At 38.0% G+C, this 21107-nt stretch overlaps 1 protein-coding gene across 1 annotated transcript; it reads left to right on the forward strand.

The window, feature by feature from the left end:
• Window positions 1-6958: 6958 nt before the first annotated feature.
• st8sia2 (ST8 alpha-N-acetyl-neuraminide alpha-2,8-sialyltransferase 2) lies at window positions 6959-19965 on the forward strand. Its single transcript, XM_081372373.1, has 6 exons — window positions 6959-7705; window positions 10652-10708; window positions 11087-11239; window positions 11356-11613; window positions 15211-15504; window positions 18677-19965. The coding sequence occupies exons 1-6, from the start codon at window positions 7608-7610 to the stop codon at window positions 18960-18962; spliced, it is 1146 nt and encodes a 381-aa protein (XP_081228499.1). The 5' UTR covers window positions 6959-7607; the 3' UTR covers window positions 18963-19965.
• The last annotated feature ends 1142 nt before the right edge of the window (window positions 19966-21107 follow it).

The raw sequence follows: 21107 nt of genomic DNA on the forward strand, positions 1-21107 counted from the left end.
TAGTACTTAAACTAAATGAAAATGTGAATGAGTTTTTTTATTATTAATGTTTATTTTATTTCAAGTAATAAAATATTTTTTAATGGGTTTAGCTTTAGTTAACGATAATAACCCAGGTTTTCAAAGCAGAACAATTTAAATTTTTTTTTTTTAAATGCACTTATTAGTAACAAAATGAAGGCAATATTCACTGAATAATGTACTAAATATTTATTTATAGCATGATGCCCTGTTCATCAGCACCTGCAGAAGACACAAAACATCTGCCAAGACTAAAAAGCTACTCTTGTTAAAAATATGCCTCACTGTTGTCAACACTGACATCTCAAACACAGCTTTGGTGTTGCTCAGTTCCCACTTTCACACATCTCAGAGGATCCATACTCAGGAGGGATGATGATATGAAGCATTCGTGTTCTGCAGTGCAAGACTATTTATCAGGGTTTTTATTGTCAGCAAATAGAGAGCTAAATTGATGTATAACAATAGCACAACTTAGAGAGCTAATTAATTTCCTTACCATATCAAATGTCTGTAACACTTTATGTCCTTGTTACACATGATGATATATAGTTACTACAGTAATAACTATAAATTATGCATAATTACATGCAACTAACCATAAACCAATCCCTAACCCTATAGTAAATACATGTAGTTCATTATATAACTCAGCTACTTAATAGATACACTGTAACACGGACACCTTAAAATAAAGGGTTACACTTTATTTAAGGTTTCATTGTCACAGTGTAATTATATATTTAAGTACTGAGTAATATTAATTAACAACATGCACTTATAGGATTAGGGTTTGGTTAAGGGTTAGTTGCATGTAATTAAGCATAATTTACTGTTATTACTAAGTACATGTAACATATATGTAATTAAGACACTAAAATAAAGTGTGCTGAGGATAATGGAATACAAACAATGTTTCCCTATGTGGTCTGGCATTGTGTTTATACGTTTATATGCATGTTGCATTCCTTTAGCTTTGTTTCACATAATAATCCATCACTGCTATGGCTATATCCCATTCAACTGTGATAAATCTGAGGATTCATTACAGGGCCTAATTTCTCAGGAGGCTGGTGTGTTTGTGTGAAAATGCACAGAATATTTTATGTAAATAAGTCATTCAAAATAGAGTCGATGTTCTGCTGCAGTGCTTTGCTGAATGTATGGTTATGAAAATTATCCTCCAGAACCAGTGCTCAAATTGTCCAAACAATTTATCGTCTTAAACTGAAGATAGCTGGTCTGCTGTGTCACAAATATAAATCAAAAGTACATCTGACACTCTTCAAATGGCATCCGTAATCTCTGAGAGAGAAGAGAGAAGGGTGGTTAGTCAGGCGGCTCTTTGTGTTGTGTATTTTTGATGTTCGGTTCAAAGCAGATGTTGAGAGCAGCTCAAATGCTCAAATACAGACTGAGTTTAGGAGAAAAAGAAGAAGCTTGATGCTTGATCAAGACCGAAGGATCCAACGCACACACACACACACACACACACACACACAACAGAACAAGCTAAAGTAAAAACTAAAATCTGGAAATTAAACCATTGTGGAATAGCCTATTCCTTCTTTTGAACTTTGTTTGTCGTCCATATAGGCTACACTAAGGTCCCATTAATGTTAAATAATGCTTTAATGAGCAATTCATTTGTTATTTATTAATCTGTGTTAAAGGGAAGTTTGGGGCCGTTTACACTGTTCAACTAAAAACTGAAAACTTTTTTTTTTGCGTTTGGCCATTAATTTACACGACAACGCCGTTTGGGGGGCCTGAAAATGCAAGCTTTTGAAAACGGTTTCAAAGTGCAAATTTTTGAAAACAATACCATTATCATCTCTGTGTAAACTACAAAAACGCAAATTTGTGCAAACCGTGTTCAGTCTATATGCTGATTTCACCATAGACAGTATGGATTTCACGCAGCCGCCATTTTGAAATCGAAAGTGAGGCTCCGGTGGGAAGAACCCCGGAAGTAAAGATAAACAACAATGCCTTGGACTACCAACCTGAAGCTGCTGCCGCGATTTACACTATTGGATGTTAATATTCAATATAGGATATGTATATACTGTAGTTCATTCCTGCTTCTTTTTTTACTTTCTTAATTATATATATAAAAAATATCTTATTTATAAATTAAATTCACTGTATATAGTCTAAAGTATGAAAGAAATGTATGTACAGTTTTAGAATTGACACAACATCATTAAACACAACAATACGCCATCGCATTCACGACTCTCCTGTGATTAAAGGCGACACTTCCGGTCCCACCAGAGCCTCGCTTTCGATTTAAAAATAACGGCTGCGTGAAATGAGCGTATGGGCGACAGCGTGTAGTGTTTCTTTTCAAAGTGACATCGCCAACTACTGGCCTGGCAGCGATTTTAATCGTTTTCACGGATACGTGGAAAAGTGTGCGGAACGTCATTTTGATAACGTTGTCATCTGTTTCCACATTCATCGCAAAACTAGTAGGCCTAAAGTATTTAATATTTTCATTTTAAAACAAATGAATACACATTTATAATGATATATTGTGTTACCTTGTCAGTAAATTACAAAAAAAAAAAAAAACGATTTAAAATACGATTTAAATCTAAATACATTTCTAATACAACGACGGCAAATTTGACACTTTTCTCTCTTCTGACCAACGTAATCAATCTCTCGATATTTTTTCCCTCTTTTAGAAAGTTGTTATTGGAGCCAATGGAAATACAAAAATTATACACTCACCTAAAGGATTATTAGGAACACCTGTTCAATTTCTCATTAATGCAATTATCTAATCAACCAATCACATGGCAGTTGCTTCAGTGCATTTAGGGGTGTGGTCCTGGTCAAGACGAAAATGCCTTGTTGATGCTAGAGGTCAGAGGAGAATGGCCCGACTGATTCAAGCTGATAGAAGAGCAACTTTGACTGAAATAACCACTCGTTACAACCGAGGGATGCAGCAAAGCATTTGTGAAGCCACAACACGCACAACCTTGAGGCGGATGGGCTACAACAGCAGAAGACCCCACCGGGTACCACTCATCTCCACTACAAATAGGAAAAAGAGGCTACAATTTGCACGAGCTCACCAAAATTGGACAGTTGAAGACTGGAAAAATGTTGCCTGGTCTGATGAGTCTCGATTTCTGTTGAGACATTCAGATGGTAGAGTCAGAATTTGGCGTAAACAGAATGAGAACATGGATCCATCATGCCTTGTTACCACTGTGCAGGCTGGTGGTGGTGGTGTAATGGTGTGGGGGATGTTTTCTTGGCACACTTTAGGCCCCTTAGTGCCAGTTGGGCATCGTTTAAATGCCACGGCCTACCTGAGCATTGTTTCTGACCATGTCCATCCCTTTATGACCACCATGTACCCATCCTCTGATGGCTACTTCCAGCAGGATAATGCACCATGTCACAAAGCTCGAATCATTTCAAATTGGTTTCTTGAACATGACAATGAGTTCACTGTACTAAAATGGCCCCCACAGTCACCAGATCTCAACCCAATAGAGCATCTTTGGGATGTGGTGGAACGGGAGCTTTGTGCCCTGGATGTGCATCCCACAAATCTCCATCAACTGCAAGATGCTATCCTATCAATATGGGCCAACATTTCTAAAGAATGCTTTCAGCACCTTGTTGAATCAATGCCATGTAGAATTAAGGCAGTTCTGAAGGCGAAAGGGGGTCAAACACAGTATTATGGTGTTCCTAATAATACTTTAGGTGAGTGTAATTTGCTGTCGTCTCCTCTTCACGTCGCATGTTCTTCCGGTTTGTATTTCCACCGCATATAAAGGTAAGTTCTTACTGATTTATGAATGAACCGCTCGTTTTGAAATCTTCCTGGTCTCCTGACATCTGATATGACATCCGTTTTAAACATTACATTGCTCAGGATAATTTAACTCTACAATAAGTAAATCCACTTCACCAGCTAATTATTCCTCGACAGCGATGCAATAGAAAAATACATGGCTACCGCAAAAACGGAAGTTCACTTCAAACACAAAACTCGAAAGAGTTGAACAGGCGTGCACGCCTCTTTCTCAGGCGCATAAGGCCTTCAGCTTCTGAGATCCCAGGGTCCATAAAAATACTACAACTGTCCACATTAGTTCATGCTAGCTCAGATCCATAACCTAATGTTGATACAACTTTTAATTTTAGTAATGTATTAATAAATGTTGAAATTAACATGAACTTATAATAAATGCCACAGAATTGTTTTTATTGTTAGTTCATGTTAGCTAATCTAACAGGTTAACTAATGTCACCATATTGTGCAATTATACAAATCGCTGTAGAAAGTCTCAGGAAGAGATTTTTCACGTGAAGAAAACGTGTCAAACATTCTTTGTTTCAAAATACCATCTTACATAAATTATTTTCCTTCCCTGTGGCTGAGCGTTGAGCAGTTTGTGTGTGGACGCAGGGGGAGATTATTTAAAAGCATTACAAAAACCCATTACTTGCCTTCATGAAATCCTTAGAAGCAGATTGGATATGGAGCATGGTCATTTTCCGTTGGATAACTTGATATACAAGTTGCATATGTGGAGCTAAGCTCGGTCCGGTGCAATGGCACACTGAGCTGATGGAAATATGGGCACTATTTTCCACCTTAATGTTGCAGCAGATGAATTATATCGGCTCAAGGCATTCAAGAACTGCTGTGACTCACTGACATAAAATGTTGCTCATTTATTTGCAGGCAGCTCTGCTGACTCTCCGACTGCTTCAAGAGCCTGGTCCAAATTGGTAAGATGAGGAAAAAAAGACCTACAAACAATTTTGAAAGTTATACCTTTTAAGACAGTTACATGAAATTTGACTTATAACCTATACAAATCTCTTTCACTTCGCTAGCATTTTCACTGACAGGTAGTAGATATTACACTACACATATATTACACACAATAAGCAAAATGTTAGTCAAAGGGTTTTCACAACCCATCATGCATACAGACTCCCTACGAAGCAATTGTGAGGACAAATTAAAAATATGGCAGAAAGATGACCCCCTTTTCCCTTTCCTTACTCTTTTCTCCACGGATATCACCATTTCTAGGTCATCTCTGGCAGCACGGTGAACATGCATTTATCAGGATGATTCCAATAAGATTCCTTCTGTCTGTCTGTCTGTCTGTCTGTCTGTCTATCTAAGATGAAAAATGGGACATATACAACTATCAGTTAATAGGTTGAATACAGGTAAAGTGGGACCCTTTCAGTTTACTCTTCCATCATTATGTGTAAAAACAGTATTAGGTTCAGCCTAAATATGCATTGGATGACAGTGATGTATGATGCATATTTGAATCATAAATCAATGCATTTTTGAATCATACATGCATCATAATAAATAGAATAAACATCCCACAGTGTCCCACTTTACTGTTATATCAGTATTACCTAATACAAACTTACACTGGCCTACACAAGCAGCATATTTTCATAAGCATTGGGGGAGTTAGACCTGGCAGGAAACAGTGATATAAACATAAACCTTTCACAGTGCTAGAAGCTTCTTCATGTGTAGGTTTAGAAATGATATGTCAGTGTATTCCTGAGGATGGAAGACGGTGAAAACTGTCATCCATGTTCTTCACATAAGTAAAATTTTGTCAGGTTTTTTTTTTTCTAGATATGTCTGCTGGGTGCACACAGCAAATTGTAATACCTCCCATAAAATCTGGTGTGCTAAGTGATGATAATAACCAGTCAATCTTAGCTATTAAACAATTATACTGCCTAATTGTGTTAGGGTTGTAGATCACTGAAATATCCAGCTGACAAAAACACATTTTACTACCTTCCAATTAAATCAGAGACGATGAACGGACTGTTGGCTGAAGCAGCAGGTGCTTTTGTCAGTCTGTGTGTGTGCTGTAGCCGGGGTTAAATGACCAAATGTCCCCACAATGAAAGCAAAACCACATTAGCACAGTGACATTGTGACCTCCAGCAAGTAAATTAGTTTTCTAACCAGCTATGACAGGCGATGCTCAGATGTATAATACCGCATTGCTCTTACTATTGTTTCCATATAAATACACAGCAATATCCACCATATTTTTATTTACAAAAACTGTTAAAATGTGGTCACATTAGCAAAATCGGTAGAATTTCGCTGACAAAAGAGGTTCATGGTCTATTTTCAATTGCGTAGCAATATATGAGGCATACAGAAGTCACTATCAAATAAAGCAAATAAAGTCAGGTGTGGTGAATCTGCATGCCAAACTTGACCCCGTTGTGAAATCTGCAGCTTCCCCCTAAATGAAATTTGTGATTGCATGGATTTCTATTGAAATTATTGGATTTCTCCTGTGAAAATAGGCTACACTGAACGTTTCTTGACATTGCGTAGCCCTGCCCACACGGAATTCTCATTAGACCAAATTACTGCTCCAGACAGCGTGAAACAGAAGTGATAGTCTTTTCTTCCCTGTTTTGACATATGCAAGTGAAAAAAGTAGACAGGACTTCATTTTTGATCGGATCGTTAGATCATTGTCATTTGCTTTTGCTGTAATCTCATGTGATTGACAGGTTATTCCGCCCTCACGTCAATAAACACGTCATCAGTGAAGAAAATAAATGTTTTTTTTGCAAGAAGGAACATTAAGAGGGCACTTACATTAAAAATAATAATATGATCTTCACAGATAAGTAATTTATAATAAATAGCCTACCGTAATATTCCATGTGAAAATGCCTAAGTTGATTTCATGGTGACTTTAAAACTCAAACACGAATAAGGTAAGGCTGGAAGTTGAGAAATATTGTATAGGCTAAAGTTCCAAAGAGAAAACCATAAAATGAAAGTCGTGGATGTTGTGCAGCGTGAGAGAGCGTTCAAACGGAGAGAACGGTTCTGATTGGCTGTGTTTTGTGATTGATTATGTCGCGTCGTGCAGCTGTTTTCGGGTTCATTGTGGACAGACAAATGCCTTGTAAGCCTGTCGCGTCGCACCTGGTTAGGACACGGTTGTGGGATTAGATGTTATAGCCTAATAACCATTAGCCATTTTATTGAGACCATTAGCTTAATATAGAAGTCAATAGAAAGTCCTCACCGTAGAAAACCAAACGTCTGTCTTTGTCAAATAGAAACAAAGAGAGCAAGACAGAGAGGTGGATTCATATTTCATATTCAATTTTAAATGCACGCCTCTTCCTCTATATAGCCTTCCAAGAACGCAGTTTATCTGAATGCATTACATTCATATGTGAGTTTATGCACCTTGCAGGCAAAGTTTCAAGGGAACTGCCACCAACCAGATCTCCGAGGAGTAGCGGCAGGAGTAGAAGAGAAGAAAGGACGTTCACGTTTGCCGTATCCCTCCCTTCACTACTTTCGTAAAGGTGGAAGAAGCTGATGGACGTGATAGCCGATTTAACGCAGACAACTGTTCGTTAACCTGCACGGACTATTAGAATGGGTCCAGCTTTGTCGAGGAGACGGAGGAACATTACATGTGTTGCCCTGCGTAAGAGCCCAGTGTGAAAGAAGAACAGATTTCTATTGCGCTTTATAGTTCAACGCATTTGTAGAATCGCACGGCGGTCAAGTCATGTCTTTTGAATTCCGAATACTGATGTTTGGAATCGGGACAGCCCTGGTTATATTTGTTATTATATCTGATATATCGGAAGTGGAGGAAGAAATCGCGTAAGTAGCCTTGAATTCGATTAACCTACAATAAACAAAACAGTAAGCCTAAATATAACATTCTCTTTTTGTCTTTCTATTTGTTTTAACGCACAGCTGTACTCTATGTTTATGTGATGTTTTTGTTTAGGACCTATGTCTACCTAGCTTTGATTTTCTCAAGAGAGACTTTGTATAGAAGCCCAAACAATGGACAGTCCATTTAGGACTATGGGCTGTTGGCTATTGGCTTGATATGAATATAGGCTACACGAGAAAACAGAAAATAACTGTGTATTTTATCTACCTAATTATTATTATTTGTCTGGAAAAATCAGTTTTTTGGAAAAGAACTGGTTTCTAGTTGGTCATCATTAGGTGGTCTAAACCAGGTTTTCCCCCTCCTCTTGGCTATTGTACTGGTATATTATTTTTTGTGTATTTAAACATTTTTATTTGTTTTAATAAGTTTTTATTGATTTAAATCAAGTTTTTAATTTATTTTAATTCAAAAGAATTAATAAATACATTTTTACTTTTTCTTCTTCTTTTTTTTTACATTTCCAAGGACCCCCTATCTTGCGTTCCCCGGAGGGTCCCTGGACCCCAGTTTGAAAACCCCTGGTCTAAGCTGTTCAGTAGTCTGACCAGCTACGGTATTCCAAAAACCAGCCTGACCACCCTACAGAGCTGATTTGTTGCTAGTCTGAGATAATGTGCACATTGGGCCAACTTAATGACCACCTTGGACCTGCTAATGATTGGCTTGGCCCAGTAAATAACCACTTTGGCCCAGCAATCAACCAGCTTAGACCAGCTAGAACGTTCCAAAACACAGACTATACATTTTAAACTGTATTTTTCAGCAGGATTGGCTTGATCTTTCATCAATCAGTGTAATACTGTGTCTAGTCAAAGGAGGGAGACAATGTGTTGTCCCGAGGACTATTGTTTGCAAAGCCACAGTCTGTGGATGTGGGACTTTAATTTGAGGGAACACCTCACATGTTTGATATCACATCAATTTGATAGAAGATTCTGTACATTCTGGAGGGGATGTTTGATATTTTAAAGCCTTTAAACGGTTAGTTCACCCAAAATCAGTTTCTCATCCTCCTCATGTTGTTCCAAAGCCTTAAGGCAGGGGTGTCCAATCCTGCTCCCGGAGGACCACTGTCCTGCAGAGTTTTCAGTTTCACCACTGAAGCAGCCAATCAAGGTCTTACTAGGCATACTAGAAACTTTCAGGCAAGTGAGTTAAAGCAAGTTGGAGCTAAACTCTGCTGGACACTGAGTTTGGACACCCCTGCCACAAGACGTTCGCTCATATTTGGAATGCAGATGAAGATATTTTTAATGAAAACTGACCCTTTTTGGTTAATCTCTTATCCATTCAGATTAAGTTATCAGCAGAGCGATCAATCCGTGTATGCATTTTGGAACTGGTTTTGCTGAATATACATAGTTTCTTATTTATTCTTGGCTGATCTCCAAAATGTGTCATTCAGACTTTTGCTGAGTGTGAAACCTTGTATGGGAGCCATCAAATAAACGCAGCTGACCCTGCTGCTCTGTGACGGATGGCTGTTGGTCTGTGGTTTTGTTCTACTCTTGAGTGTGTTCTGTTTGCACCCATTCATGCAAGTGAAAAGACAGTCTGATCTGTGGTCTGTGGCATATAGAGGATTACTGTTTGATTTGTAGCTTTAAAGCTACAGATTGGGGACCAAAATGAACAGTGTCTTTCCTCAGCTATAATTGAACCCTGTAGCAGAAATCCTCAGGCTTACATAATTGCAAATCTTGCTGTCTCGGGACATACACTTTAAAGCTCCTGAGTGAGAAGAATGTTTGTGCATAGATGGATTAATTGCAAGAATAATTGCATGAGAAAACAAGAGTGTGCCGCCAAGACATGTAGTCATTCATTTTTAAATAGATACTTTGAAATGCCATTTGGCGTTTTATGCAAAGTATTTGGCTTGTTTGCTCTGTACCGTGATATTTTATTTCATGTTTCTGCCGCACTAATTACAGTTTATCCATTAAGCATGCAAAGGGAATATTTCCTCCCTCATATTTGCAAACCCAATATATCCCAGAGACAAATCCCAATTCGGAAATTTCACACCTCGTTTACTAGCTGTCAGAAGGCATTAGATGACACTTATGATCTATCTTTTGCTTAAGTTATTGGTAAGATTTATAATTTATGGAATTATATTCTAAATTGCAGTATCAAACAAAGGATCTAAGGGGTATCTCTCAGAACAGTTATAAGTGCTTTGAAGCAACACCACCATTAAATCTACATTTCAAGCTGCTCCCCAGAATTTTAAGAGATCAATGCTCTGTCTGCTTAATAATGCACGTAGCCATGACTTTGGGGGAAAGATGGAGAACATTGCAGTGAATGGTAGACAAATAGGACTGATTTGCTCAATTGGCACCCAGTAGGTATGTGAACGGCTCTAATCCTTGCCGTTATATTAATGTGATTCCTTAAAGTATGAATATAAATTGTAATGTTTTTTTAATTGCTGCTTCTGTTTGAGTTCACAATGACCAACATATTTGTTTACATGTATCTGACCATCTCAAACAGTTTCAAGAAATTGCTTTTGGTTGTTGTTGTAAATCTTCCTTCTAAACATCCTCTGTGCTAGTAATGGCTGAAATAATTGTTGTAATGAGTTGATGAAATGATTCATAAATAACAAGGGTTAAAACACACTAGCCATGTCCTTGGATTTGTACCATGAAAAAGAGTTCATATAAGTGGAATGGCTCGCATAAAAGTGCTAAATAATAATGATCATCATCCCAATTAAATTTGACGTATTTGTTCCAGTCTGAGGTCTAATTGCCTCTTTCTCAAATATCTACTCACTGATGTGATTTCAGAGCATTATTAATGGTCATATTACTGGATAAAGATGATGAATATTTTCTGCCTTCTGCTCTTAGGAACATTGAGGATTCGCAGAGATTTCACTTAAAAAGCTTTGTCTTTCAGTCCGACAGGTTTGTAATCTGATTTGTTATATCGTTTATGATTTATGTTTCCAGAGAAAATGTCATTGTTGCTTCCAGACAAATATTTAAGTCTGTTTTGTTTTAGCCCTCTAAAACTAATACAAGAAATTTAAATTTTAAATGTGTTCTATTTTCTGTTTCTTTACATTTCGTTTTTAAATTACTAAAACTATAATATCAGTGAGAATTTAAAATGTTCTCAAGATCTGTTGTTTGTTCTGCATTACGGTTTCATCAGGGTTTTGAGAATTGATTTCACGGTTTACCAAAACACATCAGATGATATTTGTAGCCGTGTCTAAGTTGCTAATACTGATGTATGGTAAGTGCATATAAACACACTGTTACAATCTTTCTTTTCTTCAGAAATTCAGTCCTGAATGCTGTCCCTACTACTCTAGTTACCTATAGAAAGAGCAAAGTCTCCTCTTCAATTCCACTGCCAGGAATAAAGAGCAAAACCTGCAATTCATCTTCACCTGAATGGACTTTCAACAGAACCCTGTCTAACCTCATCAGGTATGGCTCGATATTTTTCAAATGCACAGTATGACATTTCTGAAGAATGTATAATGTGGTTCCCTGTTAAAACTTCTATATTCATAAAGCGTTATGATTTTTCACTTTCCCTCCAGGAAAAACATTTTGAGGTTCCTGGATGCTGAGAGGGACATCTCAATTCTTAAGAGCACCTTTAAACCGGGGGATGTAATTCATTATATATTTGACCGCCAGAGCACCACAAACATCTCTGAGAACCTGTACCAACTGTTGCCGACGGTGTCCCCCATGAAGAACCAGCATTACAAACAATGTGCCATCGTAGGGAACTCTGGGATATTACTGAATAGCAGCTGCGGCAGAGAGATTGATTCACATGACTTTGTCATTAGGTAAACATCTGTCTTCTGTCACATTCAACGTCCGTTGACAACCTGTGATGTAACTTAGATAGTTAGTAAATGTTCTCATCTTGAATCAAACAACAAACCAACCTAAACTAGCTGTAAAGAATAATTATGTCATAACTAGCAATGTAGAGCTTTTTTATAAAACAAGCTCCTAAAAAAGTAATTACTCCATTTTGAGGCACACAACACACTGTGGTGTCTCTTCATTATCCATTGTACTGGTGAATCTGAGGGCGAGATATGCCTCATCATATTTTCTTGCCTTGGAGTACGTCAGAAATGTAACGGGGCAACAGTTAACTGACGGAATTTGTCGCGACACACCACATTCAGTGTAGACAGCAATACTGTTTATAATGAGTTCTGTTAGCTTTTGTCGTGTCGTGCCGTTTGCGTCTGGTGAAAACACGTAGTTGTGATGTTTAAAGTAGATTCATCATCTGCTTTACGTTTACCTGGCACTGGCAGGCCTTTCACAAACTTGTCCATGCTTAGTGCTGAACCATGGGTCGTTATATTTTTTGCACGGCTCCCTGCAATCAATTCTGATTCTTCAGTCGTGCCCTTTAGCGGTCTGTTATTCCACAACAACAACTGCTTCAGACCGTTCAAGCAGGTGTCTCAAGTTATCTTGAGGTAATAAAATGTCAAATTAATATTTTGTTCAATTATTTATTTATGTGGCAGGTAGCCACACAACATAATAAGCGGGATAATTTCGCAACGTGGTCTTCAATCACCTTGAAGGGGTGTCTTTTGCATAACAATGCTGACTGTACACTATCCCTTGCCGCTCCCCCCTCCATGTTTGGGAATCACTGCTTTAAATACTGTTTCAAACAGCTTGCTGTAACAGCTGTACGTGACAAAATACACTTTTGAAATATCTGTCAGTAGTACTACCAGGCTCGACTCACAAAGTCTTCAGTCTTTCAGAACTGAAGGGTGATGCATACTGCAATTTGTGACCAGCTGAGCAAATATGACATTTGTACAAGTCATACTAAGCCATAGCCTTGGAAACGTAATTAGGCTGTTTTCTGAAAGTGACTAAAGTTCACTTGCCTGTAAAATGTTCTGCCTATGGCCGAAAGCTGCTTGCTTAAAATACCAGCAAGTGTGCTTCATGTGATGCCTACAGTAGTGTAATACTGTGAAATTCTCAATCCTAAATGAGTCTCATCAGCCCAGATGTGCTCTAGGACATTGATGTCATTCAACCCCAGTCCAGGGACATATAGAGCCTCAAAGATTAAGTAATGTAGGAACTTAAATCCCTCTTGTGTGGTTGGCATGGCTGTTCCACTGGGCAAGGACAAAACTGTGTGGGAGTGTGACTGTGACAGCTAAGCCTCGGCAGTCGGCATGGTGCCAGTGTTGAAAGGTTTTTCCAGGTATTGTGGCAAGATGATAATGCCAGCACCCTGCTTGGTATTTGCTTTAAAGTCACCTCTGTGTTTTTTCATTTTTTTTTAAGTTAAATGATAGGATGAGCTGTAAAAGGTGCTTGCTTAGTCTTTTGGAGTATTCTGCACGTATGACTAATGCATAGTGTAATATTATGCTGTATTTTATAGTAAGATAAATTACTTGTTTTAAAATGAAGCAAGTCTGGTGTGAAGGTCATCCATGAGACCTGTGTCGTGCATCCTGAGACTATCCACGTGTGGGTCTGCCCAATGACACTACCATGAATAAAGAAAAAAGTGCTGAAGTTCAACAAGAGCATATACGTAAGGGATAACGTAGAGCGAGGCGGTTGTTACAGCGAATACAACCCCGACAGGCTGATCAGGACACCGACGTGAAGCGGAGGGGTCTTGAATCAGTCTGAAGGGGTTGTATTCGCTATAACAACCGCCTCGCTCTACATTTTAATAATAATAATAATTTGACACAAAATATTGATTTAAAAAGGAGTTTATTGATATAAAAATGATTGTATTACTTCCGCTAAAGAAAATAGTCCGTTCCGTCTCTATGGTTAGAATCCTGCATCCATAGCAACGCTCTGTTTTTCATGGCAACGGTGTGTTATACTTCGCAGCGGTCTGTTATTAAGAAATAACAGACCGCATTCTACATTGGAATTCAACCAAGCCATGTAATAACATGGATTAACAACCCTGTAGCTGCTGACATTAGGGTTATGTTATTATTTAAAAAAATACCCCTATGGACAAAAAATGAATGGGAGTTTAACTCCTTGAACTCAACTATTGCACTCGTTTGAAAAATGGACATGAAAGTTGTTAAATAGACACTTGTGCTCACTTATCAATGCATATCTGAATTCGCGGGTGGGCTGGGTGCAGGACGACTCAACCTCCATGCACAGTTTTTAATGTTTTATCAGACAATATCTACTCAAGATTTTGCTTTAGTATAATTTTTGGGACAATTAGGGCCGGATTCGGGACAACAGCTTAGATTTCGGGACATCTGGTCACTAGGCTAATTTCTACTTCAGATGACTTTTTTGCTCTCTGGGAAACTATGATAATAATGTTCCCACTGTTCAGTCAAATCAAATCTGTTATTGGCTTTTAGTGACATGCTTTTTAATTATAAATGAAAGCTGCAGTCCGTAACTTTTGGTGCTCTAGCGGTAAATAAATTTGCAGGCGTCTTGGTACTGTGCAGGTACGTGCTACTCGGCAGCGATGCCGACTCGCGTTTATGCGCGTACAAATTCGTTATTTCAAAAGTACACTGTAAAAAGTGAACAGTTGGATCAACTTAAAAAAATTACTTCAATTGGTAACACCTAAAGAAATTAAGTTTTCTCAACTTAAATTATCACATTTTTCACGATAAAACGTGATAATTTAAGTTGAGAACTTAATTTCTTTAGGTGTTACCTATTGAAGTTATTTTTTTAAGTTGATCCAACTGTTCACTTTTTACAGTGTAGGCTCATAATAGAAGCGACGCGGTCGGTTGAAAACATCTCAACTTTTCAGTATGGCAAGCGCACAGCTGGTCATGTGACAAAAACCAACCGATCAGCTTCGGCCTTTCCGTAACAACATTGAAAGTTCGTCCGAACAGCTGATCATAGCTGTAGAGGGCGGGTTTTTATTTCTCATCTCCATAAATATATCTAGTTGTAAAGCTAATGTAAGCTAATGCTTAGAAATCAATTAATCCTTTGCTGATACTTCCTCGTCATCATGTCATGGAGAGCGCAAGGGACCTGGATAATGGATAGGGGGCGCTGGCCCAAAAAAGGTTGAGAACCACTGTGCTAAAGCGTCTTTTTCTGCAACCACAAAAATGCAAAACGCTTCCTTTTAGCCTCTGCACTGACATATTTGTGTAGAATGTTTTGGGTCTAATGTGTATGTTTATATAACATATGAAAATAAAATTTAATGTGTTTATATAAAATTATGTTTATGGCTTGCTGAAGTGTTAAGATAACTAAGGCTGACCAAAAGGAATTACTATATCAGTGTTATACACTGTTTAAACGTTGAACTTTTGGGGGTTGTAATGTGTGTGTCCATGCATGGTGAGCCACCTAACCTGAGATTGTGACTTAACCATATATACTGTATGTGTGTGTGCATTTCCAAGGTGCAACCTGGCTCCAGTGGAGGAGTATTCAGCTGATGTGGGCTTGCGCACCAGTCTGGTGACCATGAACCCTTCTGTGGTCCAGCGTGCCTTTCAGGACCTGAACAGTGAGGAGTGGGTGCAGCGCTTCGTCCACAGGTTGCAGAGCCTCAGTGGGAGTGTGCTGTGGATCCCTGCCTTCATGGCTAAAGGAGGAGAGGAGCGAGTGCAGTGGGTCATCCGCCTCATTCTTCTGCACACCATGAACGTCCGCACCGCCTTCCCCTCCCTGCGCCTTCTCCATGCCGTCAGAGGGTACGTGCCCATGCATAAGGGTTAGGTCACCCAAAAATTACAATTCTGTCATTAATTTCTCACTCTGTCATTCCAAACCCGTAAGACTTTAGTGAAGATCTTTTTGCTGAAATCTGAGAGCTTTCTGTCCCTCCATTGACAGCTGCACAACTACTAGTTTGATGCTTTAAAAAGTTAATTAAGAGATTGTGTGAATAGATCGGTTGAGTCCAAATTTTATAAAGAGACTTGATCGCTTTATATTATAAACAGATTGAATTTAGTCTTTTATTCACATATAAACATTGATCAGCAAACATAAACAGAAGCTCAACTAAACTTGCTTGACGTGTGAGAACAAACCTCATTGGTTCTTGCTGAAGCTCAAACAGCTGCGTAAGACAAGAATGAACCTCATTGGTTCTTGCACGTCAAGCAAACATGCTTGAGCTTCTGTTTACCACAACTGATGAGTTGATGAATATTTATGTGAATAAAAGCCTAAATTAAATCTGTTCATCATATAAAGTGAACAAGTCTCTTCAGAAAATTTGGACTAAACCGCTCAATTAATATGGATTAGTTTTACGATCTCGGATCTCTTTATGAACTTTTTGAAGCGTCACAGTGGTAGTTGCGTTGCTGTCAATGGAGGGACAGAAATATATCAGATTTCATCAAAAAGTTCTTCATTTGTGTTCCAAAGACGAACAAAAGTCTTATGGGTTTGGAACGACATGAGAGTAATTATTGACAGAATTTTCATTTCAGAGAACTATCCCTTTAAGACTACTCAAATCCATGCTGGCTAAAGCAGGTGTATCAAGCCTCTCGCTATTTATAGTTCAGGCATCAATACATTCACATCTTGCCCCACGACCACAGACTGTTCCTGTAAATGGATGAGGGCGCACACTAAGTGCACTCAGGCATCTATGTATCTAACAGGCATCTATATATTACAGAAGGACTTTTGTTAGTTCGCTCAACAAATTCAAGCCCCTCTGGGCTCAATTGTAGTCGGTGGTTTTTAAATAGCTCAACCTTTGCCTCCTCCATTGACCTCTGCATATTTCAAGACCGTCATTCAGCCCTCCCTCAGAGCAGTGTCTGAACCCACCATCGTGGTAATGCACCTAGCCGAGGATGGTTTTTCTTAGATCCATCTGTGGGCCAGATTAAAGGTCAAGTAAGAGACAGCTGTTCAGTGGATGGTGTATTGAGGAAAACATGCCATAAACAATATGTTGTAGTTGTTCAAATGATTTAAAAAAGAAGTATATTTGTAAAGGAATAGTTCTTCCAAAAACAAAAATTCCATCATTTACTCACCCTCATGTCATTTTAAATTAGAATCTAGTTTATACGACACAGGCTTTTTCAGCATGTTACTTTTTGATAGGGTCGATATTGTCCCTACCACTTTTTGAAACATCTTGTACCTAATACAATCAATCAATAAATGCAAAAATCACCCAAAAAAATCGTAAAAAAAAAAACACATCTTCAGTCGACTATAGCAGAGTATTCATTTATTTAATAAAGAGGCGATCAGGTGCTGGAATGTGTTTTTTTTTTTTTTTTTTTTATCATTAGAGTGTTTGTTGCCACTGTTATCAGGAGTTATTAAATTGAAATTTATGGTACGTTTACATGACAGTAATGTACTAACTCATTTTACGTGTACAGATGACAATGTTGTTAAATCGATCCGCAAAAACGATCATGCACATGACGTCACCATTTTCACAAATTCGTGTTTTTGTAGTTTACATGGAGATGATAACGGTATCGTTTTCAAAAACTTGCACTTCGAAACCCATTTTCAGAAGTTTGCGTTTTCAGGCCCTCAAAATGCTGCTGTTGTGTACCAGATCTCTAAGTTTGAAAATGGTGCCGTGTAAACTGCTCCTAAATCCTGATGAATCAGAACAAAGGCATTGTACTCAGCCCAAATGTACAAAGTCCAAAGGTAGCTTTAAAAAATTAGATCCCAAACCCCTTTGTTATCTGAAACTCCTTTTCTCCAGACTCCCCTTTTCTTCAGCCGTCCTGAATGAATGGCACCTCACGGATACACAGAGAGAGCCCTATTCAGGGTTATTCAGGGGTGAGTGGACTGGAGAGGGTTCAGTGCATCTTAATGGACATTGTTCAATTGTCTGATCTCCTCCTTTTAAACGTGGAAGAGCTGCACAACCCTCAGGTTTGGATGTGGGTGGGGCTTGCATGAGAATATTTAAAAAGGGGGATTTAGCTTAAATGCAGCTGAGGCGCCTTTTTTAATAACCTTAGCTGAGCTAACAGTGTTTTGGGTGCCAATTTACACTACAACGGTGGTTTTGGGGCCTGAAAATGCAAACTTTAGAAAACAGGTTTCAGTTTTTGAAAACGATACCGTTGTCGTCTCAGTGTAAACTACAAAATTAAGCATTTGTGAAAGCGGTGATGTCATGCGTATTATGTATTCAGTCTATAGGCGCATAGTGTTTCTTTACAAAGTGACATCGCCAACTACTGGCCTGGCAGCAGAATACAGCATTTTTAGTCGTTTTCACGGATCCGTGCGAACGGGATCGTTTTGACAACATTGTCGTCTGTACGCGAAAAATGCATTGGAAAAAGTTTTCTGTTTTTAGTAGCCTACATCATTGTCGTGTAAATGTTCCCTTAGATTGTCACTCTTTTAAAACCTAATGTACTACCGTTCAAAAGTTTTAAAGAATTATTATTCTTTAAAGGACAAATTAAATTGAGAAGGTGACAGTGAAGACATTTATAATGTTACAAAATATTTCTATCTCAAATAATATTTCAAATTTCCACAAAAATATTACACCGCACAACTGTTTTCAACATTGATAATAATAATAAATGTTTCTTGGACACCTAATCAGCATATCAGAATGATTTCTGAAGGATCATGTGACACTGAAAACTGGAGTAATGATGCTAAAAACTCAGCTTTGCATCACAGGGATAAATTATATTCTAAAATATATCAAAATAGATTATTTTTTTTATTGTAATAATATTTCACACTATTACTGTTGCTGTATTTTTGATCAGTAGTGTGTCTGATTTTCTAGGTTTTCTGAAGATTTTAACAATGTAGTTGATCTACAAGTATAGATCATACTAATTTTAAAAAAGAATGAACTTCTTAAGTTTGTAATCATCAAATTTCTTACAGGTACTGGTTGACCAATCATGTCCAGATCAAAAGGCCCACCACTGGACTCCTGATGTACACCATGGCCACACGCTTTTGTGATGAGATCCACCTGTACGGCTTCTGGCCTTTCGCTCATGGACCTGACGGCAAACCGGTCAAGTATCACTACTACGACACGCTAACTTACCACTACACATCTAGAGCCAGTCCGCATACAATGCCTTTGGAATTTCGAACTTTAAGTGCTCTTCACAGACAGGGGGCGCTGCGGCTGCACACGGGACCATGTGAACTGCCAACATGAGTTTTTTACAGTCCCATTCAAAATGGTTTTATACACTGGACCTTAGGAAAGAAATGCTGTGAAAAAATCTGGATTACCTGAATATTCCAGGTAAATCTCTGACCAAATGTGAGAATGCAATATATGAACGGGGCAAGGGTTTCTTACGTGATTAACCTTAAGAAGGTTTTTAATCCCCAAATAAGGCTCTTTTTTTTGTGTGTTAAGAGTTTTTTCGTGTTTTTTTTTAACATGATTCATTAAGTGTCTCATTTGTTCAGATTTAGTTGTATGCCATATTTGGCCACAAGATGGGAGCATAGTGATAAAATGGGTCTTCAGCCTTAGTCTTTTGGGACAATTTGTGTAAAAAAGGAAAGGAAAGGAAAATCTAAATTAGGAATGTCATTTATTTGTTGCCTTTACAGTCGACGTGTCTGTTAAGCCCACAGACGGCGTGGCTGAATGTAGAAAGTTTTTGCATTTAACATGGTACAGTTTAGAGTTAGAATTAACATTTAAACAGTATAAAGGGGTTTTACCACTATGTTGCTACATGCGTTCTTTTAGACAATACTTTACAATTTAGTGCCTGAAGTAGGAAAAAACTGTTATGCTGATAAAGTTGCCTTAGAAAGACATAGCGAGTAGTGTTGTGACCTTTAGCGGGCATTCAAAACGTTTGCATTAATGAGCTGTAATACCTGAGGAACATGTTTGCACAGTGAGGCAGCTATCAGAGCCTGTGGAGCCACACACTGAGATACTGGAGCCAAATCCAGCACACACCCAGCTGTTCACACACTCATGTGTGCTCAAGAATGTTCAGCCGTGAAGGGACATTGAGTATGTAAACTTATGAATTTGCTAAAGCCACATAGTATCTGTTTTAGGATCGCAAACAGTGTTTCTGTATAAAGGAGGGTTTTGGGAAGGTGTTTTGGATTTCTTTTGTATGTGACACATATTACATGTTTAAGTGAATGTATTTGTGATAACTTATAAGTAAAAAACATACTGCTGTACTTCTCTGGCCTCTGTGATGATGACTGTGTGTGTAAGAAAATTACCATTCAAAACTTTTTTTTTTAAAGTCTTTTATTCTTACCAAGGCTGCATTCATTTGATCAAAAATATAGTAACTAATATTGTGACAATTACAATTTCAATTAACTTTTTTTATATATATATATTTAACTAATTTATCTCTGAATTTTCAGCATCATTTGTGTCACATGATCCTTCAAAAATCATTCATTTTAACTATCATTCATCAATGCTGAAAATAGTTGTGCTGCTTAAATATTTCTGTGGAAAACATGATTTTATTTTTCATGATTTGTTCACAAGAACAAATTATCTTGTGTAACAGTGTAAAACTATTTAATCTAATCTTTATTTTTTTTAAGAAATATTGGAAATGTAGTGTATATTGGCTTAAAAATGGGCATCTTTGTCGATACCCATAGCCTCGTGGTCAGCGCGCCGGCATATAGCGCCGTTGCGCTTCGGGCGACCCGAGTTCGAATCCCGGTTTGTGGACCTTTCCCAATCCCGTCCACCCATCTCTCTCCCACCCCGCTTTCTGACCACTCTATACTATCCTATCACAAGGCAAAAATCACCAAAAATTAAAAGAAAATTCTGTCAGTAATCACTCACCCTCATGTTGTTCCAACCCCGTAAGACTTTCGTTCATCTTCGGAACGCAAATTAAGATATTTTTGATGAAGTCTGAGAGCTGGCTAGTGAGTTCACATAGTGTAACAGGGCATTGCTTCTGGGTTGTACGTCAGAACATAGGCTCACTAAAAAAGCCCTGCGCTGTTACTCTACGTGAAAATGAATAGATGAATAAAGTTGTAATTTTTGTTTACTTTTTGTGCGCAAAAAGTATTTTCCTCGCTTGATAAACGGTTGAGCCACTGTAGTCACTTGGACTATTTTAAACATTGTCTTTACTAACTTTCTGGGCCGGAAAGTTTCAATTACAGAGAAGCCTATGGAGGAGTGAGATTTATTGGAAAGAAATTCATATTTATTGTAATATATTAATATAAAAGAAATACTTTTTAACTTTTTTCTTTTAATTAATGGCATTAGATTAGACTTTAAATTTAATACATAATCCCCTGGTTTCACAGACAAGGATTAAGCCTAGTCCCA

Source organism: Scardinius erythrophthalmus (assembly GCF_964197995.2).
Source record: "Scardinius erythrophthalmus genome assembly, chromosome: 8".
Taxonomy (NCBI): domain Eukaryota; kingdom Metazoa; phylum Chordata; class Actinopteri; order Cypriniformes; family Leuciscidae; genus Scardinius; species Scardinius erythrophthalmus.